The sequence below is a fragment of the Spermophilus citellus genome (genome assembly GCF_964194105.1).
Source record: "Spermophilus citellus genome assembly, chromosome: 6".
Lineage (NCBI taxonomy): Eukaryota > Metazoa > Chordata > Mammalia > Rodentia > Sciuridae > Spermophilus > Spermophilus citellus.
In genome coordinates, this window is record NC_138187.1 from 74,923,939 (window position 1) to 74,937,679 (window position 13,741).

At 39.3% G+C, this 13,741-nt stretch overlaps 1 protein-coding gene across 1 annotated transcript in view; it reads left to right on the top strand.

The window, feature by feature from the left end:
* The window catches only part of MRC1 (mannose receptor C-type 1), an 86,562-nt gene that overhangs the window by 369 nt on the left and 72,452 nt on the right, over positions 1 to 13,741 (top strand). Inside the window, exon 2 of the mRNA XM_081298996.1 lies at positions 12,265 to 12,666. Coding sequence (XP_081155122.1) covers positions 12,265 to 12,666 — 402 coding nt within the window. The remainder of the gene's footprint in view (positions 1 to 12,264; positions 12,667 to 13,741) is intronic.

Genomic DNA, 13,741 nt, shown 5'->3' on the forward strand with positions numbered 1-13,741 from the left:
GCTGGCAGCTAGAGGAAGGGGCAGATTTGCGGGTGTCTGGTGCTGTCTGGCCTGCAGCCTCCTCCCCCCCACCCCCACCCAATCTCTCAGGTCCCTCTCTTTTGAAGGCATTCCTCTCTATTTTATCTGTGCAAGGATTTCCTGTTCCGGGGTTTGCTTCTTCTCTTTTTCCATGTACGCTCTTGACATCTCACTCCCAATAAATATCTTGGAAGTGCTTCTGGCTGAGAGGAAGAGGGAAAGGCTTCCCCTATCCCAGGCCTTAGGAGAGGATGAGGGAGCACCCCAAAGTAGATTCCAGGTCCCTTCTACTCATTTTTTTTTTCCCCTGTGAACCATTTCAGTCATTCATAGTTTTGACGGCCTTCAAGCTGGTTCTTATCTGTATTCTAATTGTTCTAAGTGTCTCATAAGTGGATTTATTGGGGTTTTTACTTATTACTCTTTGCGGGTGTCTGGTGCTGTCTACATCAGGGATGGATTCAGAGCTTTTCAGATTCCCAAAGACATTGTTAAGTCTTCCTACTTCTCTAGACTCAGCCTGTTTAAGAAAATTCTCAGCCTGGGAAAATTTTCATCCCTTTCTGTTTTGAATGATATATAAGGGATTTCAATTTTGATTTTTTTTTTTTTTGGTTCCTTATTCGCCTTTGTTCCTGTCAATCAACGAACACTGAGTGCAGTTTGTGTAGGAGTCCTTTCCCTACCTGCTGGGACTGTGGGCAAGAAGCTCCCTAGGGAGAGAGCATCTGATAAAAGAAAATGCTAAATTCTAAAAAGCTTTAAGTTCAGGGATTATCAAAACACAAGCAAAGACAATATGCTTTGTGCCCTGCCTCTGCCACTTGCTAGCTGTGTGACCTTGGGCAAGTGATTTATGACTTGTACTTTAGTTTGGACAATGATATTTCCTGCCCCATGAGTTGTGGTGATTCAATGAGTTAAAATATGTGTGTGTAGAAAGGAGTATGGTCCATAGTAAGTGCTTCATGAGAGTCTGCTATTAAAAGCAGCAACACCCCCCCACACACACAATAGTAATTAATTGTCTAATAAGTCCAAAGCAGTATATTAAGCATTTAAAGGAGAAGTTTCTCAAGAAAAAAAAAAATATGCTGAAATTCCTGGAGCTGAAGGAGCCAGGGCTACAGAATATTTCTCACAATTAATCCTGGGTGCTGGAGAAGGGGCTGCTTAACCCAGCCATGAAAAGACTGCAGTATAGGTGAGGACTTATCCCGTCTCCATCTTTTCCAAGATATCTGTCTTGGGCAAGAGGATTAAAATAGTCTTCAAGGTTAAAGGTAAAAACTCAAATAGCAAAAATCTTCTAAGGATTGTGCTCTCTCAAGCAGAGGAATTTGCTGAAGAATAGCAAGGTCCTTGTCACTGAAGGTCTTCAGACAGATGCTGGATGAACAATTCACAGGCAGTTTATGAGATCTGGTCTCTGTAAGCTGACACAGTTCAATAGAAACATAATCTATTTCATGATGAAGCCACATTCCTAAAAAAAAATAAGTGAAATTATTTTATGAATATATTCTATTTAAACCCAATATATCTCAAACATTATCGCCTCAATTTAGCCAATACAAAAATCATGGGGATCACTGCACATTCATTTTCAAAATTAACTCTTTAAAATCTGACGTGTATCATCCACTACTTGCTGTAGGTCTTGACGGAAGCTATTGTCATTCAGAATGTATGACAGTCACGTGGAGCTGCTGCCGTGCATCTTGGGCAGCACAGCTACAAACCTTAGTTTTCTTTGAAATGACTCAATGCTTTTGGAGCAAGCAGTGTTTCTCAATTTTCGCAGGAATGTTTCTCTCCTTGAATCAGCAGGATGACTTCCTCTGAGTAATGTCTTCCTCTTTTCGGGCACAGATATTGGAAAAAGGAGGGAGGTACTGAAATCTGTTTACTTAGAGAATAAAAACCTAATAAGCAATAAAAAGGGGGCACAGAGGTCCTTCCAGATTTTTGTTGTTCTTATTTTACTCAACAGTCTGTGATCCTTAATTTTTTTTACCTTCCCTTGCTCCAAGTAGCACATGACCACAGGATTCTGATAAAAGCAGAGCACCTGCTTAGTTGGTAGCAGACTAAAGGATATGGGACTTCTCAGGACCTCTTTTCCTGGCTTCCTACCCATGGGAGGGTCTCCCTATTTCCGGATGGTTTATTTCCTTTCAACCAAGAATCCTTTTACCTCCAAGGCAGCTTTCCATTCCATTAGCCCCGTAAGTCACAGTGGGTTGATGCCAATGGACAAGCTGGTTGTACCCTGAGGAGCCCAGGGAGGTGAGCAGAGGTTGCCCTGGTTACTTTTCTTGCCCTGTTACCTCCCAAACTTCATTGCCACCGTAGGCCTCAGTGGGTTATAACTCTAGGAGAGATGCTCTGAGAGTTGCTCAGACACTGAGGTTGGACCACTTGGAAATGGGTTTGGCTCATGGCAGTGCTGTGCTGGTATACTTAACAACTGGTTTTCTGAAGAAAGAAACCATCGATTTGACTTGGGGTATTTACTGATTTTTATGGTGTAAGCATTCCCATGATGGTTGATGTCAAATTACAACGTGGTGACATATAAGAAAGAGCTGGGGAGAAATGACAGCCAGCTTTTGTGGATGGTGTTAAGTGCAACACAGAACCTTTCCAGGATAACAGGGAACCAACAGTTATGAAGAAGCTTAGAACCAGGGTTAATCATGAAAATGAAAGGGAGTCTTGGTGTGAGAGAGAAGCCATGGCATTATGTCATTAAAGCAAGAAGCATCTTGGAAATGATGTTTTGAATCATCATTTTACAGGCGAGGCAACAGGTTTAGCAAGGCAAATGTCCAGAAGGTCACCATTTGGCAGGTAGAGGCAGACTTAGGACTTTACCCCTCAGCTCCCTTTAGATCTTGCTGTAATGTAAGACCAAATGAGTGTTAGGACTTTACCCCTCAGCTCCCTTTAGATCTTGCTGTAATGTAAGACCAAATGAGTGCAGATCAAGTTACCCCTGTGGTACACACGGGGAGCTCACAGTGGGAGGGAATCAATCCAATTGTGATTTTGACATTGATGCCTTGCTAACTTGTGTAATCCTCATATTCTTCCTACTTCAGATTCCCCATCTAAATGCTAAGGGAGATGATTACTGTCATAGCACCAATTCTCACAACCACTCTTGGGAACTTGGGTTTCAGCATAGACATGTCTTGCAATATTAATCTTTCAGTGTATTTTATTTTTCATTATTCTCAATTAAGTAGAAGAAAAATACTCCTCCTCACCCTCACTGCACGGCTTCCTCAGGGCTGGTATTTGGAAGTCTGTGCTAATATCCAGATCTTGGGACAGCTAGTTAGATTTGATTTTGGATCGTTAAGTGTAATTTTTGGTTTAATGTAACTGTAGAATTAACACAGGCCCCAGGGGCCCCTAGAGTCACATAAAGCAGATGGGAAGGTGGGAAGGGGTCACACTCTACCTTTTACTAGATGACAAAACAGAGGCTCAGAAGAATGAATGGGGTGCCGAAGTCCACACACCAGAGAGGACAAGAGAGACTCTTGATCTTGCTTTTTTGACTCAGGCTAAGAGGTAGAAATAATTTATCAGCTGGAGTGTGTTACTAAAGGAAAATGTAAATTCGGTTCAAAACAAAGGCACCTTAAAAGAAAGACTTAGATCTCTGTGCTTGTTTCAGTTAATTTTTAGCTTTTTATTTCAAAAAGAGGAAAGGGAGGGAATTAATATTTATCAAATGCTCACTGTGCACATCAGGTGCTTTACCCACTTTCTCTCATAGAAGTTCACTCATCTAGAAGATATTCTCAAAAGACCTTATTATGCCCATTTAACAGATTAGGAAATTGAGGCTAGAATGGTGAGTTTAACTAAGGCAGCACAGCTAAGAAAAGGTGGGACCAGAATTTGATTCCAAGTCTGCCTACTCTAAAGCTAGAAACTTCTTCTCTTTCTCTTTCTGGGCTGCTGCATGAACCCATTTGTTGTCTCAAATTTCATCTTGTTCAGAACCCACTTCACACTGTGTTCAAGACTGATTTCCCCCAAGTTAATGATAATAATAATAAACAACACAGATGGAGCAATTTCTGTGTCAGGATCTGTTCTAAGCACTTTGTTTAGATTATCTCATTTAATCCTTTCAGCAATGAATAGGACCTGTTACCTCCCCTGTATTGTACAGATAGGAAAATGGAAGTACCCAGTTGTACTGAAACTTGACCAAGGTCACAGAGCCTGTGAGCAGAGGAATCTGGTAATCTGGTAAACAAACACTGAAGCTTCGATGGATCGTGTCCAGGTAGACAGGATACAGAAGATTAGTTCATTAGCATGGCTGTGTGTGGAAGAAGAGAGAGAAGAATAGAGTCAACTTCCTAACCTGCAAGATTTGTCTGTCCTCAAGCTGGGGGTGAGGCTGGATTCTGAAGTTGATACAGGAGGAGAGGAGAGGAGAATGAGCAGGGAGGGAGGAGGCAAGGTCAGTAGGGGGAGAGAGGCCTCTTCCCGTGAGATAGATGGGAGTACATGACCCAGGGAAATCCATATTTGAGGGGAAGTTGGAGTGACCTTGGAAAAGTCTCATCACCTCTATTTCCTCCCGGAGAATCAGAATCTACTTTGAATTCATATTTGATCCTCCCCAAATGGCCAAAGGCAGCGACATGAATGAGTAGGTTCTGTGAATGAATATCTGTGAATGAATGCATGAAAGATCAAGGTGAAAATCTGAGTCAGTCTGCAGGTTTGGTATTGCTAACCCCTATACCATGACTATTCCACTTCTCCCTTCCCCCACCCAGCACCTGGCAAAGCCCTTCATATAGGTGTATGATAAGCACTTTTCACTCAAATTATCTTTTTTGGGGGAGTCATTATAGGTTTTACATTTGTTTAGTGAGGCTAATGGACAGCGTAGATTCTTCTAGAAGATGACCTCTGATAGCTGTACTGTGAGTTGAAGTCAATTAGTTTTGTAGGGAGGAGGCCCCAGGAAGCACTATCAGGGAATGGGGAAGTGAGACAGGGAGGGAAAGTATTGACAAGCCAGTGGCCACTGTAGACCACAGGAGCTCAGATTTGCTGGGGCTCTCTGGGTGACAGTGTGGAATATGTGCCTCTATGTCATCCCATACGAGGTGCAGGGCATGGGGAGAGTTCATCAATTCCCATGAGCCACCAGCAAAGGAGGCTCATAAGGGGCCTTCATTCTCTGACCCCTCTAGTCTGGTGTGTGTGCAGGCCTAGGGGGACCTAATGGACCAAAGAAGTCCCAGGTCAAAAGATGTGGTGCTGGCATTTTGGGAGAGGGGCCATCATGACTGAAATAGCAAGGCCAAGGAGAAGGAATGGGGTTCTGACAGTTCCTGCTCCAGAATTCTTGCTTATCTTTTTCTTCTTCAGTTTTTCTTTCTTCCAGAAGTGATTTTCTCATGTTTTAACACCAGCATTTTATTTGTTTATAATGGAGAAAGTCTAAAAATATATTAGAAACTATATCAAATAGCAGTTGTATTCCTAAATACTCACCTCTTATTTTGTTTTATTTGGTACCAGGGATTGAATTCAGGGGCACTTAGCCATTAAGCCACATCTTCATCCCTTTTTCATATTTTATTTAGAGACAGGGTTTCACTGAGTTGCTTAGTGCCTTGCTAAATTGCTGAGGGTGGCTTTGAACTTTCGATCCTCCTGCCTCAGCCTCCCTAACTGCTGGGATTATAGGTGTGTGCTACTGCACCTGGCTCTCACCTTTTATATTCTCAGTTTCTTTATTGGTAGATTTAGAAATGTAATTACTTGTTTTATGCTAATGAATGATTTTAAATTATGTTAAAACTTGCCTAAAAGAAAATTTGTATCCAATAATATTGGCTATTTTAGTCTTTGGTTACTTTTTTTTAAATTTCTAAGATGACAGTGGAATGCATTACAATTCTTAATTCACATATGCAGCACAATTTTTCATATCTCTGGTTGTATATTCACACCAATTTGTGTCTTCATACCTGTACTTGGATAATAATGATCCTCACATTCCACCATCATTAATAACCCCATGCCCTCTCCCTTCCCCTCCCACCCCTCTGCCCTATCTAGAGTTTGTCTATTCCTCCCATGCTCCCGCTCTCTATTCCACTATGAATCAGCCTCCTTATATCAGAGAAAACATTCAGCATTTGGTTTTTTGGGATTGGCTAACTTCACTTAGCATTATCTTCCCTAACTCCATCCATTTACCTGCAAATGCCATGATTTTTTTCTCTTTTATTGCTGAGTAATATTTCATTGTGTATCTATGCCACATTTTTTTTATCCATTCATCTATGGAAAGGCATCTAGGTTGGTTCCACAGTCTTCAGTTACTTTTAACCTGAGCTGATTGATTGGAATTTATCACATTGTTCTGGATATAGTTTTGCTCGTCCTGTTTCTGTCCTGGGAATAATCACCGTGGAGTGTGTGTTTGGTGTGGGCAGGGAACTTGTCTTTGGTTTCTCCTTGAATTGTCATTAGCACAGTGCTTGGCACACAGTAGTTGTATGACAAATATTTGTTGAAAAGTAAATATGAGATTGTAAAGTGAAGTTAAGATGGAGAGATAATCTAATTTCATAAATTTATAATGTGCAAATATTAAAAAAGGAAACTCATATATTAGGTCCCATAAATTAGATTGCTGAGAAATGAGTATAACTATTTCACTGTCCTCATTTGTTCCACTTTGCAGTATTTCTATTACAGAAGCATATCTAGGATGTTTATAAATGTTACATTGGTGTGGTGAGGAATGACAAAAATGTGGCAAGTTGCTTTTGGGTCAAGGCCGGAAGTGCACTTTCAGAGGAAGAAGTATAGCATTTGACATCTGATACATTTCACAGAGACAATGATAACAGTCAAACGACATGCTGGCGATTTGGGGAGAATCATAATGCATGAAATGTATCACTGCTGTGTGATAATTTTACATTTCCTTGTATTGTCTGACAAAGGCAATATCGAACTTGCACTGCTTCCTAATGTCAAAAGATAAGCAACGGAAACAAGAGTAGATAAGTGTGCACTGAAATAGAAATCTTTCATTTCAAGTACTCTTTTCATAAGTACAAATGTTCATAAATTGCTTTGAGAGAAAAAAATAAACTTTCAGGTAAAACCCTGGTTTTAAATAGACCCATAATTGGGCATGCATTATTAAATAAAATAATTCACAAGAGTTACTAGTCAAGGTGCTTCAGGTTTAATGAATAGTCTTCTATTCATTCAATAAATATTTGTTAAGAGACAATCTGTGCTTTCCAAAGAGAGACTCCAGTACCAAACCAGAAAGATCGAGTTCCTCTTTCACATGGCATTTACCTAGTAGGGGAGGGATATAGACAAAGCATAGGTAAATAAATGAAAGAAAGAGAATATATCATAAGATATATGGATATTAAAGAGAAAATAGAAGGGGGGAACTAGCTAGTAAGTTCATCTGCAGGAACTTTAAAAAGCATCTCCAGAAGAGGGAACTCAAAATATGAAGTTACTAAAGTGGAAATGAGCCTGGAGTGTTAGAGGAAGAGAAAAGCAATGTGGTTGGAAGGTGGTGAGTGAGAGTACAAGTGGTGAGAGGAGGTGAGGGCAGAGGGACCATAGGGCTGGAGCATGCCTTCTCTAGAAGGCTGTGATGTGGAAGTCAGATGGCTTCTTCCTGGGTGCCTTGGTACCACTCTCAAGGGGTTTCTATTGTTGGAAAATGAACTTCAGTTAGAAGCAAAGTCTCTTCCCAGCCCCAAACCCTCTCCATAAAGGTGGAAGAGAAAGAAAACACTTTGATTACTGAGTAAGCATGCAGCCAAAGTGTGGTGTGCAGTCACAGGCGATCCAAAAAAGAGACTCAACAATTATGTCATTGGGATCTGCTTAACATTATGTTAAGCAAAATAAGCCAAACTCAGAAAGTCAAGGGTGGTGTTTTTTCTCCTATATGGAAGCTAGAGAGGAAAAAGGAAAAGAAATGTGGCAGGTGGCGGGAGGATGGCAATCTCTTGAAAATCAAAATTAGATCGGTAGAATAGAGGAAGGAGACCAAGGGGAGGGAGGAGGGAAGGAAAAGGGAAATACTAGGGAATACCACTGGCCAAATCATGTTGTATCTTGGGCATATATGAATATATAACAGTGAAACTCACCATTATGTATGATTATAATGACCAGAAAAATATGGAGGGAAAAAAGAGAAAGAAACAATAGAAAGAAATCTTCACTCTTTTATATGGTTCAGTGGATTCAACCATTTCATGGGTTAGGCTTTGCAATATGGACTCAGGGACCAAGTCATTACCACATCCTTTAAGAAACAGGGAGTTCAGGTGTTATCTTCCTCTATGATTCCATTCCAAAGTAAGGGTAAGAGTAAGAGTGTAGCAAGACCATGATAGCTTGGTGTAGGTTGGTGACCATGAAGTTGGAGAGAAGAGAATGGATGAAGGCATATGATATGTATTAGTCAGGGTTTGGCAGAGGAATAGCATGTGTGTGTGTGTGTGTGTGTGTGTGTGTGTGTGTGAGAGAGAGAGAGAGAGAGAGAGAGAGAGAGAGAGAGAGAGAGAGAAGGGCATGCAGGCAGGCTTATTTGAGGAATTGGCACATACAGTTTTGGATGCCAAAAAATCCAAAATCGACAGGCTAGAAACTCAGGAAAGAGCTCATATGTTTTAGTCAGCTTTCCATGACTATAGCAAAGTACTTGAGATAATCAACTTTATAAAGAGAAGGTTTATTTTGACTGACAGTTTTGGAAGTTCCAACCTACCATTGATTAATTGTTTTGGGCATGTGGTGAGGCAGCACATCATAGTGGGAGTGCCTGGCAGAGCAAAAGCTCTCACTTCATGGCCAGGGAGCATAAAAGAGAAAGGGGAAGGGACCATAGTCCCACAGACCCCTTTAAGAGAACATTCCTAGTGACCTAAGGACCACCCATAAGGCCCCACCTCCTAAAGCATTTACCATCTCCCAGAAGCACCACCCTGCAAATCAAATCTTTAACTCATGGGCCTTTAGATCCAAACTGTAACAGACTCCAAAGGCAATACAGAGGTAGAAATCCCTCTTCCTCAAGGAATATCTTTGGTTTGTTTTCTCTTAAGGTCTTCATATCATTGGATGAAGTCCACCCACATTATGGAGGGTGATCTAATTTACTAAAAATCTCTTGATTAAAATGATGATCTTAGAAGAAGATCTCAGCAAAATTCAGATTGGTGTTTGATCTAATATCTGCTTACCATGATCTCACCAAGTTGATATAGACAATTAGCCGTCAAGCCGTATTTTCAGTTACCATTAATAGATTCAATTATTGTCCTGGAACAAGAGGGAAAGCTGAGAATCTGGGTTGACCCTAGGGTTTTTGGTTTATGAATCTGCGTGGCTAGTGGTGCTGTTAAGAAAAGGTATATTGGATTTTTGTTCATTAAATACCACCATAATTAAAATAGAATTAAGTTGAAGCTACAGATGAATATTAGGCACCCAACAGCTCAGAAGACTGAGGCAGGAGAATTGCAAGTTCAAAGCCAGTCTCAGCAATATAGTGAGGCCCTAAACAATTTAGCTGACCCTGTCTCAAAATTAAAAGAAAAAGGGCTGGGGAGGTGGCTCAATGATAAAGCACCACTGGGTTCAATCCCTGGTACCAAAATAAAATAAAATAAAAGTCAAATAAGTGTAAATCATCTGAAAGAGAAACACTAGTCATGCATTGACTTTTATGCACCTAACCTTATGTAGCTGTTTACCAAATGGATTGCTGACCAAATTCTGCCAGTTTATTAGTGTTTGGATTGCTGACCAAATTTGTCCAGTTAATTAGTGTTTGCAACAACATAATAAAAAATGGCTGAAATATGAAATGGAAGATACATTTATTTTTAACAATGAGATATTACTGAGCAAAGCCATCTGAGAAGTCAAAGACAAGTTCAGTTAGGAAAATGGCAGAGGAAATAGTCAAAATAAATCAAAAGTAAGTTTCAGAATTTATTACTGCTTTATTCAGCTTTGCATTGCTGTGGCCCAAAGACCTGACAAGAGCAACTTAGAGGAAAAGTTTATTTTGGCTCTTGTTTCAGAGGTTCGGTCCATGGTCAGCTGACTTTATAACTCTGGGCCTGAGATGAAGGAGAACATCGTGGGAGAAGGGTGTGTCAGAGGAAAGCAGCTCAGGACATGGCAGCTAGGAAGGAAGGAGGGAGGGAGGGAGGCAGAGAGAGAGAGAGAGAGAGAGAGAGAGAGAGAGAGAGAGAGAAGAGAGAGAGAGAGACCTGTTCACCAAGAACAAGATATAAACACCAAACTCTAGTAACCTACTTCCTCCAGCCACAACCCACCTGCATACAGTTACCACCCAGTTAACCCACATCAGTGGACTAATCCAGTGATCAGGTTACAATTTGCATAATCTAATTACTTCACCTCTGAACAATCTTGCATTGTCTCACATATGAGTTTTGGGGGACACCTCATATCTAAACCATAACAATTACCTTCGTAGATTGGGGGAAACCAAATTTGCATTTGTGTATGGTAAATGATCATAGTAACTTTTTCAAAAAGGACATTTTTTTTTATTTTGAACAAAGCACCATGTTATTCAATTTTTAATTTTTTTTTTGCCAAGGCAGGAAGTCACGTGAGGGTGTGGGCAGCAAGAAAATAAGATGAAGTATGGATAGGAGTTCTGCTGGTCTGGAGGTTGTGGGGTGAGATTTGGTCAGATATGGCATGTTCCGCTGACGCATGTCTCCAGAGACACCAACAGAAGCAGGTATTCTAAAAAAACATAAGGAAGAGCTGAGGAACTCAGGCAGCAGTTCTAAGTGGCACAGAATTAGGATCCCAGCTAGGACACAGACAAGAGGTCTCCAGCAAGTATGGGCAAGAGCTGATGGAGGAATGTGCCTGATCTCTTGAGACTGAGGTTCATCATAAGCTTTAAATTCAAACGATCCAAATCCTTTGAACGATTTTGGAGTGCAGGTGGTGCTAACCTCACTGGACAGTTGACATCAGTCAATGTGGTGTGGCTTGTGAAAGCAGAGGAAGATCTAGTGGTACTAACCTTTGTTTTATTTCACTGGGATGATTTGATTAAAAATAGTGAGCTCCTTTGTCAGACTCTCAAAAATCAGTTCGTTTTGAAAGTACCATGCAAAAATCAGTAGAAGACATTTAGGAAGACTTCAAAGAAGTATTTAATTTGTATTCATTTCTTTTCATTTGTACATTATTTAAAAAGAAAAAAGAAAAATCTTGACATATATTCAATTTTGATTTAAAAAAAATATGCTTACCAGATGTTTTTTTTCTTTTCTTTTTTTAACAAGAGGAAGTCCTGTTTTGCTAGCTAGCAGCTATGTACTATAAGTAAAGCTATCTATACACATTTCTTTAAATCATCAGTTTCAAATTATCAGCACAAAATACATTGTTAAACTTATTGATGTAAAGTATTATCTCAAATTTTTATTGAAAATGTCACAAAGAATAATTGAATATATTTTTGTATCTTTTTGCTATAAAAAGGTATAGACATTAAAATGTGAGTTAACAATACACACTCTAGATGCTAACTAAATCTTTTAGTGAACTGTTATAGGGAGAGAAGAAATAATAATAAAATCAAAATAAAACAAAAAAATTGTTGTGTTAGCGTGACCTGGACTACCAAGAAAAATATTTCAAAAATTTGGAGAAGAAAATTATATATTTGATTTTATATTATTTATATATGTTTCATTTATCTACTTCAAAAATGGTTGGGATATATCACACTTCAAAATCCTGGTTTAGGACATATATGTATCAATTTTAAAGCTTATCTATATTTGATTATCCACATTTTCTTTTCTCAAAATTGTATTATTTTTTTCTATTATCTGCCCTTCATATTCCCTCCACTGCTGTTCCTGAGCATTTAAGGAGAACCTTTTCCTAAGTCCCCTGATAATGATCAGGCCATCTTGAGGACACTAGTTACAGGTGCTAACTCTGGGGGACCCTTCAGTCTCATCCCTCCCTCTGGCTTCCAGGGAGCCCAGGGGGAAAACGAGCTGGCTCAGGGTACCGTGATCTTCAGGATTTTTCCGGTCATCATGAATCTTTATTGGGAGCTTTGGACCTAAAATATTGACCTCTTTGTGTGGACACACTCACAGATGCTTTCCTTCTTCTTCTTGACAGACACTAGGCAGTTTTTAATCTACAATGAGGATCACAAGCGCTGTGTGGAAGCAATCAATCCCAGTGCGGTCCAAACTGCAGTTTGCAACCCGAATGCTGAATCACAGAAATTCCGATGGGTATCCGAATCCCAGATTATGAGTGTTGCTTTTAAGTTATGCTTGGGGGTGCCATCCAAAACGGATTGGGTTCCTGTCACTCTATATGCCTGTGACTCGAAAAGCCAATTTCAGAAATGGGAGTGCAAAAATGACACACTTTTTGGGATCAAGGATGAAGATTTATTTTTCAACTATGGCAATAGACAAGAAAAGAATATTATGCTTTACAAGGGATCTGGTTTATGGAGCAGATGGAAGATCTATGGAACCACAGATCATCTATGCTCTAGAGGTTATGAAGGTAAGAGACTTAGAATTTTTTATCTTTGTGTTCAATTTATTTCATCTTCTTAGTTGGAATTGAAGCAAATGAACATGTTCTTGTATGGTCTGTACTAGAAATATTAATTGATCACTTTTTTTGTTTTGAATTATTCGGTGTTTTTAAAGAACATGATAGTGATTAAATGTGAAATAAATTCTCAGCTTTCCATTTTCTGTCTAGAAAAAGAGGAGAGGAGAGTAATACCTAACACTATTTGTAATTAATAGGAAAGCATTTCTTTTGAATTTCTCTAAATTACATATATTTTTAAACAATGGGGTATAATTTTTACAAAATAATTTTCACTATAAGCTTTGATCCCAAACCTCCTATTTAATATTATAAGGCTGTAGTGATGAAAACTTCTAACCAAACTTTTATTTTTCTTTTATGTAAGTTATTCCTGGAGAATCCTCAGAACAATGTTTTTCACAAACTTAGATTGCCTAAAATGAAATTTTGGCAAATTACTTGACAGTTTGAATTTCTAAGTGTTTCCAATTCATTTTGTCATCCTTTGGTTATTTAGATACTATGATATGCAGGTTGAAAGAACTGAGGACTTATAAATTAACAGGCAACACATTTAGATAACTCTCTTAGAAAGTGTAGCAGCAGTAAGGTGAGAACATTTTTTTGTAGTTGGTTTCTTGAACTACTGAAAAATAAGTAAGATCAGAGTATTTTGTCTTCCCTTATCTTGGCTAAATTTCATTCTCTAATGGTTGCACGGAAACAAAACAATACAAAGACAGAACTTGAAACCTTTTGCAAAGGCTGGTTTCTTGAGTTAGTTGATGTTATAACCCCATTTCATTTAGATACTTGGTTACTGTGAAGAGTTATCTAGAACAACCTCAAGGTCAGAGAAGGAACATGTCCTTGGGAACAAAAGACAGTTATTTTCAAAATTACTTTGTTACTGGGATGGCTAAGAATAGTAGAATGTAACTTAGCACAGCTAAGACAGAGCATAGAAGAAATTCTGTCCTTTGTGAGGAGATAATTTCTCAGCTTTCCATTTTCTGTCCAGACTACTATGCTAATTGAG